The sequence below is a fragment of the Lates calcarifer genome, linkage group LG12 (assembly GCF_001640805.2).
Source record: "Lates calcarifer isolate ASB-BC8 linkage group LG12, TLL_Latcal_v3, whole genome shotgun sequence".
In the NCBI taxonomy this organism is placed as follows: domain Eukaryota; kingdom Metazoa; phylum Chordata; class Actinopteri; family Centropomidae; genus Lates; species Lates calcarifer.
Window position 1 is genome coordinate 22,122,279 of NC_066844.1, and position 18,395 is coordinate 22,140,673.

The 18,395-nt window shown below is 43.0% G+C and overlaps 1 protein-coding gene across 1 annotated transcript; it reads right to left on the minus strand.

Annotated features, from left to right (window-relative positions):
• Positions 1-208: 208 nt before the first annotated feature.
• Positions 209-17,369, minus strand: LOC108889855 (G-protein coupled receptor 22). Its single transcript, XM_018686513.2, has 2 exons — positions 16,933-17,369; positions 209-4,170 (listed from the first exon to the last, which is right to left on the minus strand). The coding sequence occupies exon 2, from the start codon at positions 4,041-4,043 to the stop codon at positions 2,349-2,351; it is 1,695 nt and encodes a 564-aa protein (XP_018542029.1). The 5' UTR covers positions 4,044-4,170; positions 16,933-17,369; the 3' UTR covers positions 209-2,348.
• Between the last annotated feature and the right edge of the window lie 1,026 nt (positions 17,370-18,395).

Here is an 18,395-nt window from a genome sequence, read left to right on the forward strand (position 1 = left end):
CTGCAACTGTGATGAAAGGCTAGTGACAAACCTTTCTTTTTTAAAAAGCAAACAATGGAAAACAATGTGCCATTTCTTCTCAATTTATACTGTATAATGGCTTTTCTGGTGTAATTAAATATCCTTGTAAGTAAAAATCGATACAGCAGCAAACAATACCTTGAGGATGAAACATGTATGAATTGACACAATGAACAAATAGATCAAATCTTAGATAGATCACCTTTTTAATACAGATTCTGTTCTCTGCTATACAATAACACACAATATAAATCTTATACAATACTAATATTTCTCTATACACATGGTCATAAATGTACAGTACAGTGTACACACATATAGTATTAACACAAATACGTTTACATGGATTTTCTCTTTACAGTAACTTTCCAACTCACTCCGAGTTTATCACAATGGCTGATTTTCTGTCCGGCAGATGATTGTGACCAAAAAAAAAAAAAATATTATTGTTTTTATTTTTATTTTTTACTAAGACTCAAAATGGACACTTTAGTATTTACATCCCTGAAAAATGTACATGAATACACAAGAATTACTGTTTTCTGTCGCTCACAAATAGTGTAAAAGGGGCGAGGATGAAGGAGAGGATAGCCCAAAGCCCAAGGAGCTCTCTAAGACTTGAGCCCGTACAAAGTTTAAAGTGTACTTTATCTACTAACCGACATAAATCGTTAACCTACTGTAAGACCCATATTACAACAGCAGATTGAGGACTGGTTTATTGTTTTATGTCCAGCATGTCTGGAAATGAGACATGAAGCCCTGAGGAGAAAGAGAGATACTGATGTAGTATAACATGTCCAGGACTCAGTCCAGAAGCTGATAGGTCTGTCTGTCTCTGCAGTCATTCAAAGTGTTGTCCAAAAGCAGTGACTCTGTTCTCCAGAGCAACAAACAGCTAACATGTGGAGATGTCCCATGTCAGTGGTTGTTTTCTCCATGTTTGGATTTCTCTGGTTTAAGATGCTAGTCAACCTGCAATGACTACAGTGACAGTTTTAATGAAGTTTTCACAAAATATTGCCCTTTGATTCCCGCTTTAAAACTGAAGTGATACAATTTCAATAATATTACAGTGGCCTGTCATATACACATAGTTACAATTGCTCCACATAATCTGTTTTTGTATTATGCCCAGTGGTCTTCTGTTGTTAATCAGAAGATTAAGTCCCCTTTCTTCTCTCTTCCCCCTGTAATCTAAAGCATAAAAAGAAAACAAACAATTCTGTGTTCACATTCTTTGTTCACATCCTAGGGGTCATTGCTTTGCTCATGATTTATTGCACATAATCATGGACACACACGCTGGTTTATCCATTTATGCAACTGCGCACTTGTTACACACGCAAACAGACATGTACATGCACACTTGTAATCATACAAACACAGTCACACAAATATCCTTGCCATCACTGTCAAAGTTTATTTTCCAAAAGAAAAGAAAAATCATGCCTTTTAGCTTTAACTTGCACACATTCTTCTAAAATATGGTGCTTATTGGAAATGAAATCTGAGTCAGGTTTTTTTGCAGTTCCCTGGTAGTTTCACGTGAGCCTGTAAACTTTGAATCTGAATGCATTTACCTGCCAAGAATTTGCTATACCATATACAGCATGTGCAAACACTTTCACTCTGATACATTGTTGTAAACATACAGCAGGACATTCAGCACCATGAGAATATATCAATAACTCAATTAAGGCATGAAAAAATAAGGGAAAAAAAGATAAATATAGACTCCCATTAATATTTTTCTCACTGAGAATATCTGTGCAGGTAGATATTGGTGTGCTTTCACAGATAATGACTAAAATATAGATCAGTGTGCATTAAGTGTTTGTGTGTGTATGTGTATGTGTTTGTATGTGTGTGTATGTGTCTGTGCACATGTACATGCACATGCAAGTTGAAAGTGCACGCAGGAGCAATGATGTATGCATTTGCTGTGATCTAACCCTTATCATACACGTGGGGTGCACACTAGCAGTGGCTATGGTGTTGATAATAATGCTTGGCCAGTGTTGTCATGGAGAAACAGTGGCCACCTTGTCATTCAGGAAGTGGACTAATGAGGGTCTGTGTAAGGAGAGCAGAAAGCTGCCTCTAATTAGAGCCCAGGACTCACCTGTCTCCACATCTGCAATGAACCAGAGGTCATGGGATTTGTTCCGACCTTTGTAAACAAACTGGCTCTTACTTCTGTCAGACCCATGCACAAATATACACAGGATCCATCTCTAGCAAACTGGTAAGATACATACAGTCCTTCAAATTCACACATACGCACTCACACATGCAAACACACGTGTGCACGCTTGAGACCAGCGTCATTCCCTCACTGCCTCCGTGAGGCATCGATCAGTGCCATCGCTGGCCTCCACCCGCGGCTTGCGACTCTTCCTCTGGCCTCCCCCCTCCACCCAGGAGTTATGAATAACTGTCCCCCCACTGACAGCTGGGTCCACCTGCAGAAGGGACACTACCCTTTTCTTGACACGTGTTTTGAGGGCGCGGCGCAGCTTCTGCCTGGTGAAAGCATAGAGCAGGGGATGAAAGATTGTGGTTCCATAAGCCATCGCTAAGAAGCAGAGGCGGAGTCGCACCAGACCATCGCTGGGACCCAGACACAAGATCAGAACGTTGACTGCAGACAGAGGGGCCCAGCAGCCCAGGAAGGTAGATATGATGATTAGGGACATTTTCAGGACACGGCGTTGACGTTCTCGGCGGTCCCTGTGCCTGCGCACGGCACGCCTCAAGGCGATGATGGCAGAAACTGAGGCCTGGACGCCCATGGAGGAGGCAGGCAGTGGTGAGGTGGCATGGGTCTGCGCTGAGGTTGAAGCTGAAGCTGGGGTTGGAGAGGCAGGGGTGGCTGGTGTGGTTGCAATGGGAGTGGTGGCGGCAGTGCTGACAGTAGTGACTGTTGCACCGCTGTCAGACATCCCTTGGGGCATGGAGGAGAGCGGTGGGGGTGATGTTGGTGTAGGGGTAGGAGAGGGGATGAGGGGAGGATGGTTGAGGTTTTGGTTCTGGTTGGAGGACACTACCTCTGTGGGCAGGCTCAGGTCCTTCCTCTTCCGCCTCCTGCAGCGTATCCTGCAGGTGGAGTCCTTTGTACGTGTACTCCTCATCATGTGGGAGCCAATGCGAATGTTGAGGGCCTGTAGGATCTTGGAGTAGGTGAACAACATGACAGCCACAGCGATGAAGAAGCAGGGCACTTGGAGTAATAAATGGTAATACATAGCCAGGCCTGTGTAATAACCTTGCCCTCCAACACACAGCAGTGTCCTGTTCTGCCATACTGGAGGCAGGTGGTGTGAGGGAGAGGAGGGATGGGTGGAGGGTAATATGGAAGGAGAAATGGAGGAAAAAATGGGGGTCAGTCCAGTAGTGAGCTCAGAATCATTGTTCTGCCTTTCCGGCTGCTCATCCTCACCATCCTCAACCTGCGAAGAGAAGAAATCCCCCTCAAGGAAGGGCAGGAAGAAGACAGCCAGAGACACGGCCCACACTGCTGCCAGGAGCAGCGCAGCACGCCTCGGGGTCAGCAGACGGCTGGCTGGGCGCACTGAGATGTCGTATCGGTCCAAACTGATTACAAGCACATTGACCGCTGTGGCCACGCTGGTGAACGTGACACAGGCCTCGTGAAAGCAGCACAGCGTAGCCAGGCTGCTGACTCCGCTTCCATTAGCTGGGACCAGGATCACAGCCACAGTCAGTGGCAGACACAGCACGCAGACCAGTATGTCCAGCACATGTAGATTGACTGTGACTAGGTTGCTGACTGAGTCCACTAGGTTGGACTGAGCACAGTAGAGCACAAGTACGGTCAGATTGCTACTGAAGCCCAGCACCAGCTCCAGCATCAGCACAGTGGTCAAAGATACCTGGAATCCCAGAGGATAGGGCGTGCTCCAACCCTCCTCCACACCCACCTCGCCCCCTCCATCCAGCAGGCCTACCCCCTGACCATCACTGGTCTCCAGGAGGTCACGATAGCCTTCGGTCTCCATTGACGCCACAGCACTCCTTCACACATAGCAACAGTGGCCCCAACACCAGACCATGCTCTGTCTTTCCTTTTCCCCCGGGTCAAACGAGACAGCAGTGAGGACGACAGTCAGATCTGTGGTTGATTCTCTGAAAAAAAAGAGACATTTTGATATTGTGTTGGATCTTATAATTTTTTACTTGCCATGCTATTGTTATTCCCTTTAACTAAAATGTGTACAGCACTTTGATCAACTCTTCTTTTAAATGTGCTATATAAATAAACTTGATTTGAGAGGCGGACAGACAGAGGACAGAGAAAGATCAAGCAGTTTAGCAGACAGCCTGTCTCATATTTACTCAAAAATAACACTGTACAACAAGTACAAGTCAATCTTGTCAGATTTCACAAGTGAAAAGCAACTATGAGTTGACATAGCGAGGTGAAAGTGATCTTGGCAGTTGATTGGAATCATGGGGTGCAGTTCAAGCTGCTGCTGATGACCCATGATGTCTCACTGGGCTCAGGCAGTTAGACAACACGCTTCGCATCGACAATAGCAACGGTTGAGGAGGGAAGAATTGGGGCGGGATATCTCTTGGGGGACATTTGGAGGTATGAGCGCAGTAAGCAGGGACTCAGCAGGGGATCCCTGAACAGTCTACAGATTTTAACAAACCAACAGGGATTTATTTCCTGGCTATGCTTACAGTTCATATACTATGCTGAATTCTGTTTCAGAGATATAACCATGCTTCTCATGAGCATGAGTGGGTGGATGCTTGAATCGTTCTTATGCAACATAAAAGGAGCTTGAAGGATAAAGCAAACATATAAAAATCAACCACACCTGTAACATACTACATGGTGTGTATAGTAGTTACATCTACCTTTACCTGTTCCTCCATCATTGACAACTCACCCCGTGAAGACAATTAATGCCTCTACAAATCCAGTAAATGGCAATAGAAAACCCTCCTGTATATCCTGTCTTGTTTTTTTCCACAAGCACTATAAAACTGTCAGCCTCTACCTCCAAGGAGGAAAGGTGCCAGGGACATTGGTGGGCAGGTAGAGAGACAGTGTAGTGCATGTCAACGTAGCAGGCACCCAACTGAGGGTGGCAGCAGTTAATAGTTCTCACAGGGAGACGTAATGAAGACGAATGGATCAATGATCCACAGACAGTGGCACATAAACAGTGCTAGCAGAGAAAGACCAGTTCCCCTGGCATCCTCTCTCAACACTCCCCTTTCTCCTCTGCTCTCCTACATCCCTCACATCCCATCCCACTCTGTTCCCTTTTCAGTTTACTGGCTGAGACAGACTACTTTGCATGTAGAGCATGTTATTCACAGCTGGCTGGGTGCTCTCCTGTGCCTGGGAAGGAATCATATAAACTGCTGGTTGATTCGAGAGAAGATCCTCTGTCTGTGTGTATGGTAAGAAAGAGAAACTATTCCCTCCCTGACTCTCTGAATGAAGTAGAGCTACAGGTGCGTTCTTACTGGCAGCACTGACCCCAGCCTTCGCTGTCAACCTTTCCTCCGCCACAGCTTTTGTTCTCACCCTCTTGTTTGCCCTTTTCCCTTTGTTTTATTTCACAGTTTTTCCTCCCATTTGTCATGTGGAAAGGACCTGCAGGCAGAACAGGACTCAGTGTGGAACAGTGGTCTATCTTAATCCACTAATGGGTTCCATGGGGTTTGCAGTGTTGCTGGAACATTGATTTAAAGCATCATCGATCTGCCCATTTAACAAGCCTGAGGCAAGGGAGCACACAAACACACTTGCTATCTCATGCCCTCATGGGTACCTGTGGTCTCATTTTGAGCGCTGCATAAAATAGCTGTGAGTGAATTTGTTCTATTCCCTCCCTGTAACACCTGCTGCAGTTAAACAATAGTGCTCTCCGTTTACTTGATCACAGTATCACTAAGTATGTGACTTTAGCAAACAAAGGTTGAGTTTTTTTTATTCTGGAGGCAGCTTTTGTATTTGTAATATTTCCCCTATCCCCACAATAGTCAAGAAAGTATTAAACTGAGAATGGAAATTTGCCCATTTAATTTCACAGAGTCCTGGGAGTAAAATCTTAATCCTGGATCCACTCATGTGTTCGAGACTATTCACACTCAATGTCTAACAAGAATATTCTGAGGGCTGTGACCTTAAAAATGTAATCACAGTCAATTGTGTTTACTCTCTTTGTTCAATATGGTGGACAACATGGTGCAACAGAGGATCATGGGCCCCAAAGACAAACTCCTTATATTTGATAGTCAATCACTTGCTCCAATTGCAGAGGAAATGTACATGTCAATACTACATTGACCAACCAGTGTCCTCCAGCTCATGAGCAGGTTCTTCGAAGTACTGCAGTAAATTCATGTCAGGGAAAGATATGCGTGTGTAGAGCTAAATACATAGCCTTGGGATTATAAGCACAGCAAGGTTAACAAAAGATAGTATAACACAACTGTGATCTAAATACAGATAATCTGAAAACAAAACAGAGACAGGTTCAGTTTTACCTTTACTGATTTGATCAGTCTCATCAAAGTCAAATTAGGCCATCATCTGTTTCTCTTAACAGTTCTAATTAGGAGGGGATGATTGTGGAATGACCAGGCTCAGTAGCTTTCAACAGGAGTAATTTATGGTATTCTATGACTAAGAGCCTCACACAATGAGCCACAATCAGGCCTATGGTATTGGATACTTAGCAGTGTGATGAACTGGTAAGAGATTCAAGGAGCCACAGACAAAAGAGTAGAAAACGTCTGCGTTAGCGTGTGGTTTGGGGGCAAGACAAAATGTCAGAAGCCCTTTATATGAGCAGCTGTGGCTCTGACCTGCGGGCAGGAAAAGTCACAATATTCTGGTTTTTACAGGGAGAGAGGGAGGAGGAAAATTAAAATGTGTAGACAGGGTGCTGAACTTTCGGTAGCTTTTCCTATAATCACCAGTGTCCGTGTGTTTCAGTGGGAGATGTAAATACTCCGGTTCATTTGAGGTTACAGATCTATTCAATTTGTGGTTGTGGTAACAAGCCACAGAAGTCCACGATAGTGCGCTGCTGTCACCTGTGATAATGTTTTGGTTCTAATCACTGTATTATACAGCTGACAACCAACCAGAGGGTACGCATGTGTGTATTTCTGTGCAAGTTGGCTGAGAAAGTTGTGGCCAGGAGAAAATAGCTGGAGACAAGGTGTCTTTGGCATCATATATTACATCCTGTGATTGACAAGTCAGACAGAAAGGGAAGGGACAGAGTGAGCTCAAGGCGTGGACTACAAAACGTGTTATATTAGGAAACGAACAGACATTAAAATCTGAAAAGTCTGACAAGTGCTCTGACAGCTCTGCTTTGGTAGTTAATCTGAAGGCAAAAATATGAAGCTCGCCTTTTTTAACCAACAGTTCTGTTGGGTACTGTCGAGTGAGCATCATAGGGGGTGACTGCATTTCAGTCACAGTCTTGAATTGGTTTTGGTGAACTCATGTGCCTCCTCTTCAGTCATAATTTACAATTATGTATTGAAAGCTAAATAACGAGTTTTATAATAATCAAATGAGTAACTATTGTCAACACATTTTGCCTTGGCTTTGCAGATGTTTTCATCTAACCTGGTGTCTCAATTACTTTGGATTCTGTGCTTTGCTCCAAAACAACAACAACAAACTGACAGTGTCCTAGACTGCACAACTTCCCGGACCCCTGTTGTCAGGGTTATTATAGGTGTCGAGCAGGAGATGACAGGTTGTCAGGCCCCTTTTCATAGTATCAGAGGGTAAATGCTAGAGCAGATTCTGCTGTCAGTGTGAGACTTTCAGTTTCTCTCCTTCTTTTCTAACTTTTTTCTCCTCTCTCTCGCAAGCTTGCGTACACACACTATAAGCTGCCCATGTATTTAGCTTTTCTTTGCCTGACAACATTTCATGCCAGAGGCTAAATTACTTCTGCCCAACACAAAGACAAACAGCAAGCTTGCAACATAGTGTGAGGCATTTCATTTTCTCTGCCTGTTTGTTAGGTATGTCTTGGTGAAATAACACACTACATTAGCACACTGAGAGGATATGTCAGAGGAACAGGATGGATAATGTCCAACGTACAGAGTATGTACTGTAGGCCACGAGCAAGGCTGGAACTAACACGACATGCTCATATGGGCACAAACAAAATTAAGAAATGTGCACTGAAAAATTTAAATAATAATAACAAAAGTTTTGTTCAGGTTGCAGCACACCACGGTAGACAGAGTGCTTCACCAAGCAGATGCTCAAACCAGAGCTGGTGGAGGATGTAGATGACACTGGTACAGGTGATTTCTCACCAGACTCCGAAGATAACTGCAGCAGAACACACTTTGCAAAAGGTTTACCAAGGGTGCAATCAACATAGTGATCCAGCAGCTCAGTGGGATGCCAAGGTCAAATTCAAGTTTAAAGTTAATGACACAGCCACAACTCTTTGTCCCCTGTGTTTAGTCAGACATTTTGTTTTGCTTCATATTATTATTTCTCTTTTTTTTTCATTCAGAGAAACTGTTTTGGACCCACAAATTATTCTGAACAAAACTGACTCTCGCAAGCCGCATCAGCTGGTGGATACACTATAATTTCATATGCATGATCCTCCCTTTAATGGATAGAGACACACTTCACTTCATTTCACTCAAGACAGGCCTCAGATGACAGGGAGACTGCACTTCCATGCCAGTGCACCTGTCTGATAAACAGTACACACACTCACACAGACACACGCAAACACACAATTCCAGGCACGTCTGAAATGAGGCAGAAACAGTTTATTAAATCTGGCCCTTTGTGTCATGAGTGCTGTCTGTCGTGTTGCTGCGTACCGGGGTCTCAACCTACTGCTCTTGAAAGTGCTGATCCTGCACCGGGCCCGAGAGCAGTCCTCTTATTTTCATCTCTCTCTCTGGCGATCCAAAGGTGACAATGTGGTTGGTACACGTGAGACTTTAGTTTGCAAATTATTTAAATGTAAGCAGCGCCTGTGCCCTCTGTAAAAACTTTATATGCTTAGTGTGCATATCTAGTGTAACATCTTTCTGCAGGAGACAATGCCTGCTGAATCTCTATGCAGTAATTTCTAAGTGGTAGTTGGGGTAAGTATAGAGTAGTTTGTTTCTGGTTTGTTGTTTTCTGACTATTTGTGTGAGCACCTTACTGTAAGTTAAACAGCACAAGTATAGTAGTTTGAGTAGAAGGCAGGACAAATACGCAGCTCAGACTTAATTCCATCAACCGATGTCGTGGCCATCTAATGTTTATCTGAAAACTCATGTTTGGTAGATCACACCTCCCTTTAGGTTTGAGTAAGCTCCCACAATGGATTGCTTCAAGTCAGCCCAGTTAGTCTGTCCTGTTGGCAGGCGTCCTTATTTTCAATCTGCATACCTGCTGCTGTTTATATTCAGCTGCTGGAAATCATCCAGGTCCTCTCTGCGCTCAGATCCACTCAGGGACACGGATCATCAGTGCTGTTTACATGAGACAACAATAGCCAAAGTAGATGTGTATCAGTTTTTTCCCCAAAAAAATAGATTGGAAAAAGAAAATCCTTTGGTAGCAATCAGTCCCTGGTTGTTCAGACAACAAAATAACAAGTTTACACAAGGGCAGTGTATCTGACTACAGAAAGACAAAGATGGCAGTGTAGCTGCATTGTGTTATGGTTCATTTAGGCTTCTACCCATAGAGAAATTGTTATCTGTTTCTTCTTTGATGTTTTTTTTTTCCTTGTAAAATTGTAAAATGTCAGTACAAAATGGTGAGACTACAAAGAAGCCTTTGCTCTTTGATTCTATGGGACTGACACCAAAAGTTGACATTTAGGAAAGAAGGGGGGAAACAGAGAAGAGAGAAAGACAGAAAAGAAGGGAGGGGAGGGTGAAGGAGAAAAAGTGGGAAAAGGCAGAAAGCAAAGCGGATGGTGGTGCATGCAGTACGCTGACTCATGGCTGTCTTAGGTATTCCTAATGTCTGCAGTGAGACAATCGATCAAAGGCTTAATTTTCCCACTCAATTCATCCAGCAGTGCTAACAGCAAGCAGCCACCAGCTGGGCAGCAACATCCCTGGCAGGCTTCCAACAAACCAGCCTGGACAGGCCAACAACACAACCCTGCTCAGTGAGAGCAACAACATCCCAACCTATCTGATGCGTTTCTGATCAGGATAGCTTCAGGAACTTCAAGAGAAATGCAGTTTTAATTTGAGAACGCACAGCAGACTGAATACTGTATGTTTATTACAGGTGGGAGTGTAACTCTGGAAGTGTTAAAACCAACACTGCTCCTCTTCAAGTGAGGCCAAGCAACACTTAACACTGTACAATTTAAAAATGGGTTATCGCAGCTCCTGCCAAGCTTACAGAAGACACACAAGCACACCATGTAGTTCACAATGTATCGCTAACTGCCACCCACCCACACGGCCACCCACTGCCAGCCCACGTCTCTGCATGCACTCCCTGGCCTGTAAAACTCGCCGTGGAAACAGCGGAAGATGGATCACTATCTGCGCTGAATGACATCTTGTGTGCTTAAGAAAGTGCACTTATGTCTGAGACAAGTTAGGGGAGAAAGGCATGGAGGTAACGGGAGGTAAGATGAAAATGGGGAGGTAAGCGCATTGAGGGAGTGATGGATGGGAGGGAGGCTTAGGGGCGTGCAGATGGATGCTGAGTTGTGTGCTTGCTGGAGGGGAATGTTTGTTCCCTGCTCACTACCTCTATCCATCTCTCTTTTGAATAGTCCCAGTTGCGCCGCCTCGCCTCCCCTCCCCTCCCCTCCTCACCATCCATCTTACAACCAGCACATGGCTCTTTGCTTTTACACTGCACAATATCTTTGTGTAATCCCCACAGATCAGCCTGGATAGACTGTGATTCTGAATATTAAACTAGAGCTTCATGATGCAACAGCACAAGCAGTCTCTTGCAGATAGCTGTCACTACATCAGAGACCTTGCAGGTAAAATAAAAACTCATATGTCCAGTCACTATATATCCCACAATTCTGACAGGCTGCTATCAGAACATCAATAAGGAAGCTATAGTGGGCTGCTAAATTATCACAGCCTGTAATGCATACAAACAGCTCTGTATAGAAAGAAGACCTTGGTCTCTAGACATCTCTGGTCCACAGGGTGTGAGGCATCATTACCACCTGACAGCGCGTTTGATGGATCTCATTTGGCTTCACCATTCATTAAAGACTCTCCTCTGTATCCTATATCCAGCTATGACGTCCCGAGCCTGTAATTTTGCTATTACAAGCGCCACCCATCAGTAAGCGCTAATCAAGCCTGCCTTGCAATCACAGTTCTTTAAAACAAGAAGAAATCAAAATCAAGTGTGAAAGCTGGCGAGATGAAGTAAAACTGAGTCATGGCAAGTAGAGAATGTTACGTAAATCAGTGCTTTGGAAAGCTGTTCGAATAGAATAGCTATGATTAGTAATAATGATGGTAAGACAATAAAACAGGATAAAATTGAGAGATTTAACAGTGTTAATTATATTTCTATTATACCAGTAATTACTCCTACATTCCTTATGTGCTCTGAAGTGATTGCTTATGATTAGCAACATCTCGCTCCATCTCTCCATTTCGACAGCACTTGTCACCAGGAGTTAATGGATTGTCCAAATGCACTCACCATACTGATGTAGCCTGCATGCTGTATAAACCTGTGTCAATTTTGTTGTTGTTGTTGTGTTAGAGTCTTGTGAATAAATAGTTGAGTCATGGTTCAGGGTCTGCGGTTGCTTTAATGCTGCCCTGGTGACAAAGCACCAGACCAGCAGCTGTTTATGTGATAACAGGCCCAGTTCGCCACTGTTAGGAAAAAGCTTTGAGCCTCGCTCATGTACACATGCTTGCACTGCTGCACTGAACATAATCACACTCACACTAATAGAAGATGCTGACCCAGAATTGTAGAGTTTCTTTACTCTCTCTTAGATTTTTTTTTAACAATTAAAGGGGCACTCTGCTGATTTTACACACTGCGAATCAGAAGGGAGCCTCATCAAAGTCTGAATTAATACAAACTACTTTTTTCACACATGGACTTTGAAGGGGTTTGGTTTTTACAGCCTGTCACTTTTAAATGGAAAGGTAATTTCAAGAGCTATTTCAATGGATTTTTTTCCCACACTCTGTTGAACACACCCAGTTTATTGTCTAAGCTTTTGATCAACAACGGTTTGTGACACGGCTCTCAGAAAAGGAGCAAACGTTAAAGTAAAAAGTCTTAGAATAGAAAACATTATCCAAGCAGACAAAGAAAGTATAAAGGGTTGGGCTGAGGCAAATTAAAAAAACAAAAACAAAACAAAAAAAAAACAACAAAAAAAAACAGGCAAGGTCAAAAAACACAATCAGGATCAACACTGGCAGGCAGAGAGCAGAGTGCTGGAAAGTGAAGGGACATGGCACAAAGAATCTGGCAGAGAGCAAGTGGAAATGGATCGGTATGCATATGCTAGGGAGCTTAACAGGGAATGGGGAATAGGTGAGTGGGGAGGAGGAGCAGGTCAGGTGGTTCTAGTGGCTGGTGGGAGTGGTGGGGTCTGAAATGGCAGTAGAATTTGAACATGGACGCACCAACAACTGGACTGAATCAATGAAAGGATGAATGAGGAGACTGAAAATCCAAACCATAACATGTCTGATGACTGGCAGTAAAGTGTATGGTGTTGCACGTGTTTGAATAAACTTGCTCAAATGAATAAAACAGGGACCCATCATTCAACCATTGCTCCATAGTGCTACTAGTGGACAGAAACTCCAATGGATAGCTTTAACCAGGCATCCCAATGAAACCGTGTGAAACCAAGCAGAGTAGTGATTTAAAAGAAAAATTCTAATTAGGACAATTTGATCACACTTTGCTTCAGCAGGTCAGTGCCTACAGAGAGAGAAATCTCTCTATGTAACAAATTATCATGTTTTATAGCTGTCTGATTAAGAGGTCAGAAACTTGAAACATAAGTTTTAAGGCAATGGAATAAGCAAAAGAGTAAGTGGAACTGATGGGGTAGCAGAAAAAGAAAGACTGAAGTTCTCTGCTTCAGGTTAAAATGATTAAGCTCTTTCACTCTGCAAGGCAATTAGAGCTCAATTAATGCCATTTATCTCCTGCAGACAGGATATCTTTGGCCAAGAGGCATCTGCACCATCATGCCATAATGATATACCTGAGGGAGGGGGAAAACCAGCACACACATAAATACACACAACCCAAAAATTATGGATTCGTTTTCTATTCCCACATGGAGAGGTTTCATAAGAAAACCATTACGAGAGGCAAAGTAAATGAGGCACACGCTAAATACTTGTGGTGCCAATCAAACCTCATTTACACTTAAACCTCATGTCTGTCAGCTTCCAGCTAATGTAGCAGGTATATCAGGAGCATGAAAATACACATGTAATTATATAGAAAACATATCTAAATATGTCATGTGAGACATAAGCAGCTGTATTCCTGTTCTACACATGGGTGGCCACAGTGAGTCTATAAAGTCTTTGTATGTGGGTCTTCTCCTCCATGCTGCATCTGTCTCCCTCCTCTTGATAGTCACTGTGGTCACTCCACTCCTCTAATGATTTATTGTTCCATCTCTTCTCTCTATTTGCTCTTCGTGGTTTGCTTTTTCACTGTCATCCTCCTGCTCTTGTCTTATCTGGTGCTGAGGACTCCTTCACCTCTCTGTTTCCATGCGCTCACACACTTTGAGGGACGTTTTTTGTTTACTATATTAGGTTAGGGAATTAAGAGTTGCGTGCTTTTAATTTCATGTGGCGAACATGAGCGCACTGACAAGAGGGATGAGCGGTCTCAGCCATAAGTCTGCATGCAAGTGAGTTACTGGTGTTTATTATGCTTTGAGTTTTTTCTCTTATACTTGTTCAGAGGCTTCTTGTTTTGTCCCTTTAATGGTTTTAGGCAAGGATGTGTGTACTTTTATTTTCAATGCTCAAAGGGAGCAGAAAGGTTTGCAAGATGGCTCTTTGTCCTGGGTCAACTAGGCTGATTTAAGAGGATGTGATGCAGTCAAAAATGCTGCTCTAAATTAGGAAAATACAAATATAAACAGAGTTTAAATTCCTTAAATACAGTTGAGAGCTGCCATTAATGCTGGTGGAAACTTTCACAGTGGTAAATGGTTTCTTCTCCAATGCTATATACAGTCCAGCCTTCTGTTTACAAGACAAAATAATAGACACAGTTATGATATATTAATGTTAGCTTGACAAATTTGCATTGCCAGTGAAAAACAGACTTTTTGAACTATTAGTTTCACAAACAAAACTGGGAAAAATATTCTGAGTCTCTCTCATCCTTCATATACACTGTAAACCTAAGAACCTAAGATATTAATTTACAATCACAATAAATCCAACACTTACAGAAGCTTTCTGGGAACTTTTTATGACAGTGGAGCTGCTCTTACGTAAATCTTGTGTGCTTTTCCCACACTGTTGTTGTGGTGTAATGCCCACAACAAGACTCTGACCACCTCTTCTTCAGTGCTATTATGTAAAAAGCAAATAAAACTTTTCAATCAATAAATCAGATCAGAGGTACAGTACTCCTTTGCACATTGCCCTGAAACAAAACATGACAGCTTCCCTCAACTACGCTGCGGCATCTAGCTGGAGAGTGACACGTGTGGTGGAATATTTGCCCACCAGCAGCATCAAAGCTTCTCTATAAATACATGCAAACACACAATGACCCAAATGCAAAGAAAAAAACACACAGGCTGCTGCCACGAGAGTGAATGGAAATAGGAATATGTTACAAACAACTGTCCCTTTGGGATTCATGGCAGAGATTTTATGTGGGCAAAGAAAAGGAAACAGACACGCGTGTGTGCAGAAAAACAACACCACCACAAGCATGAAACATCACAGAAAAGGTGGACACTTTAATCCTCTGCATGTTTGTACTCAGTCTCATCAAAAAAGTTCATTTGGAGGTGAGCAGTGCTAATGTCAGCCATTTAATTTCAAGAACACATTTTCAGAGCATAATTAACTGTAGTGTCTGGTAAAAATCACAGTGAAAGTAAGATTGGTGATTGGTTGTATTAATTTGCAATTCTATCCTCTTTTCAAGCTGCATTTTCAATATGTAATTTACTATTTAATTAAGTTTGTACTATAAGTTGTTACAAATAAAACAAATTAGTCTACATCCTCCAGATGACAGTGTGACCTTATTATGGAAAATCATAATTTTCTGGTTGTTCATAAATGACACAGCCACACTTACTAAGCAATAACACTGCATCAGTAGTTTAGGCCAGTCCAGTGAGTTGACACATTACTGTGGCATAGCACTGGGTTAGTGAAAATGGGAATGCAGTGATGTGAGAGAATACGGTAAGTGCTGCAGGTGCAGAATAAAGTAAAGTGATCAAATATAAATTATTATTAAAAGTCTGGACCAACTAAACTTTTACAACTTTGACACAGAAAAACTATCATGTTAAAGAAGCAAAATATGTTGCTGCACACCTAATCCCAGGAGATCTGTAATTTAAGATGAAAAACACTGTCCCATCATTCATGTGATGCTGATCAACTTATGGAAACAGGCAGCACACTGACAAAACTGACCAAAGTCATAACCTTAACTAGAATATGCTGATTTGCACCAGTGTTCAACAGGAAGAAATCCATCACAGAACACCACACTTCTACCTCCAAATCACACATGTTCCCATTTTACATCTCACGGGCAAGCGAGCAGTGTTCAGAACAATCTTTGTCACTGCTCCATATTCAAACAGAGACAGGACTAGATTGCATGTGGCAATATACACTAGTATTTGTAGACTTCAAAACCATTACTATATTTATGTCCTTAGGGGAACTTAGGTTGAAAAAAGATTAATTCTGTGCTGCACAGTGACACCAATCATATTTCAGTTTTAAAATTTGCATAAAAGCATAAGTTAGGCTTAGAAAATGCAAATTCTCTATCAAGCTCTGAAAAAAAAGATACATTGCAGTGACACTGACCGTTTTCCCTCTTTTCTAATTAAGGTAGGCTGAATAAATGCAGAGGGGTAAGGGATAAACAGTCCTTTCAAATCCAGGTCTCGTGGGTTTATGACAGTTCAAGACCAACATGCAGTATGCGATCATTTTATCTGACATTACATTACATGTAAAAATATCAGCTGGTGAACTGAGACTTAGCTCTTACAAATGATCAAACGGGACACCTTCATGTCAAGCGTTTCGCATCCATGTGACTGGACCATATCAACAATCACTGTGGGTCCCTGGAAAATGAGAGACTTGAAGGATCAGAATTACTACACCGCTCCGTGGACCAAAACAAATCACATATAGTGTTATTTTTCTTCCAAACAACATAAACGTGTATGATGCAATTTCTTTCTTTTCTCCTCTGTTACAAGTATCGTCTCATTGCTACCGCACATGACAAGAAAAACAAAAATGATCATGAACTGCTGTAGGATTTGTGTCACACAGATCAGTCACTCCATGTCCAATACAAACGAGCGATCAAAATCAGCCTTTGACCAAGTCCAGAGGATGTTCTCAGGCCCCTCATAAGTGCTGGTCTGACAGTGAGGTGATTTGTTATTGTCGCCTCGGGTCCGGAATCAAAATAGGTTTGGACTGTCATGTCCCTCCACGAGACAGCCCAGCATCTACTTCATTTCGGTCAGGACATTAATTCATTTGAAAAGATCTCCTCTCAGTTCTATTGTCTCTGAATACACGTTGCCTTTGTAAATAAAAATCTTGTTGACACTGAATATGTTTACTTGAAATTACAAAATAAGTCTTATTAGAAGAAGTGCTGTGGTCGAGTGCTGAACTTACCAGTTTGGTGAGTGGGAATTCCCTGTACATCCTACTGCAGGTGTCGGTGCGCTGCGCTATCTCCAGCACTGGACACCGATTCACTCCAGCGCTCTCCGGGACAGCCGGCTGTCAGCCAAAAACGTGACCAGAATAATTTGCCTCCGTTTTGTCATAAATATTACAGCGGGAGGGGTGGTGGGGGTGGTGGTGGGGGGAACCCTCCACGGCTGCAGACACAGAGCGCAGCAGTGGCTGATGCCCGCTCACAAATCAGGTACTATCATAATGTGTGTGTGTGTGTGTTTTCTCTCTCTCTTTTGGCATTTTCTCTTCTGATTCTTCACTCAACACGGGGTGCTACACCTGTCCACTCTTATGCAGCGGACTTGCACGGCATCCCACGCGCGGGCCGGCGAAACGCGTGATAATGCGCTAACCGCTCTCTGGAGCGCAGTAGCTCCATCCCAGCGACCAATACGGTGATCTGCAAGCGGAGCGGGAGGGGGGTGCGTTTTTTTTTTTTTTTTTTTTTTTTGGTTGGAAGAGGGAGGAGACAGGGATGCGGGAGGGGGAGTGGGGGGGTTGTGTGTGTGTGTGTGTGTGTGTGTGATGGGTAGCCTCTCACAAGGACGACCTGAGATTCCTCAAGGGTGAACGCTCCTCTGTGGTAATTCAACGAGATTTCCCAATTACTTGCATCTCCCTTCCTCTCCCTCTCTCAAAACATCTTACACACACCTCACCTGATCTCCCTCAGAGGAAAATGACTGGATTCAGGCTTGAGTTGATAATATCAGTTTTCCCCCTGTCGCTGTGGAGGAGGCTTTTGGAGGCTTCTGTCTCATGCTTTGCTGCACACTGGGGGCTGTACGGTGAGTGTCTGCCCTGCTCATGTCAGACTCTAAATTTTCCGTGTGGCGACTCCATCTCTGGTGGAGGATGAGCCAGTTAAAGAGCAGATTCATGAGGCTTGAAGCAATATTTCACCTGGGATTAACATCTCATTGAAAGATGCATCCTTCCATCTGCTGTGAGCAAGCTTCGTCACCATGAGCTGTGTTGCAGGGATCAAGGTCACTGACAAAAATGTGACCTTGGGCATGCGCAACAAATATTAAGTCCCTGTCAGTGCAGTTCTCACACTGATTCACAGACGGTTGTTTCAGCAGTGGGTGAAAATTACTGTGCAAATGAATATGTGAGATAAACTGTGCAGAGGGAGATTTAGATAAAAGGTATGAACACCTGGGGTCTCTGAGGAGAGCTGGGGTAGCTGATGTCAGCTGCTCTCTGTTCAGAAACTCCCATGGTGGAATGTCAGCTATATATATGTATGTATATATCCACTGTTAAGGATTTATGTATTTGTTGTCCCCAAGTGGTTGTATCAAAAAATACTGAATATTTAACTTATTTTGAATTGGTAAATTGATCCTAGAACCTGTTACACCTGCATAAATTACTGTTTGACCCTTGTATAC

Coding starts and splice junctions, on each gene's coding strand:
- LOC108889855 (XM_018686513.2), bottom strand. CDS start 4,043: ATGGAGACCGAAGGCTATCGTGACCTCCTGGAGACCAGTGATGGTCAG.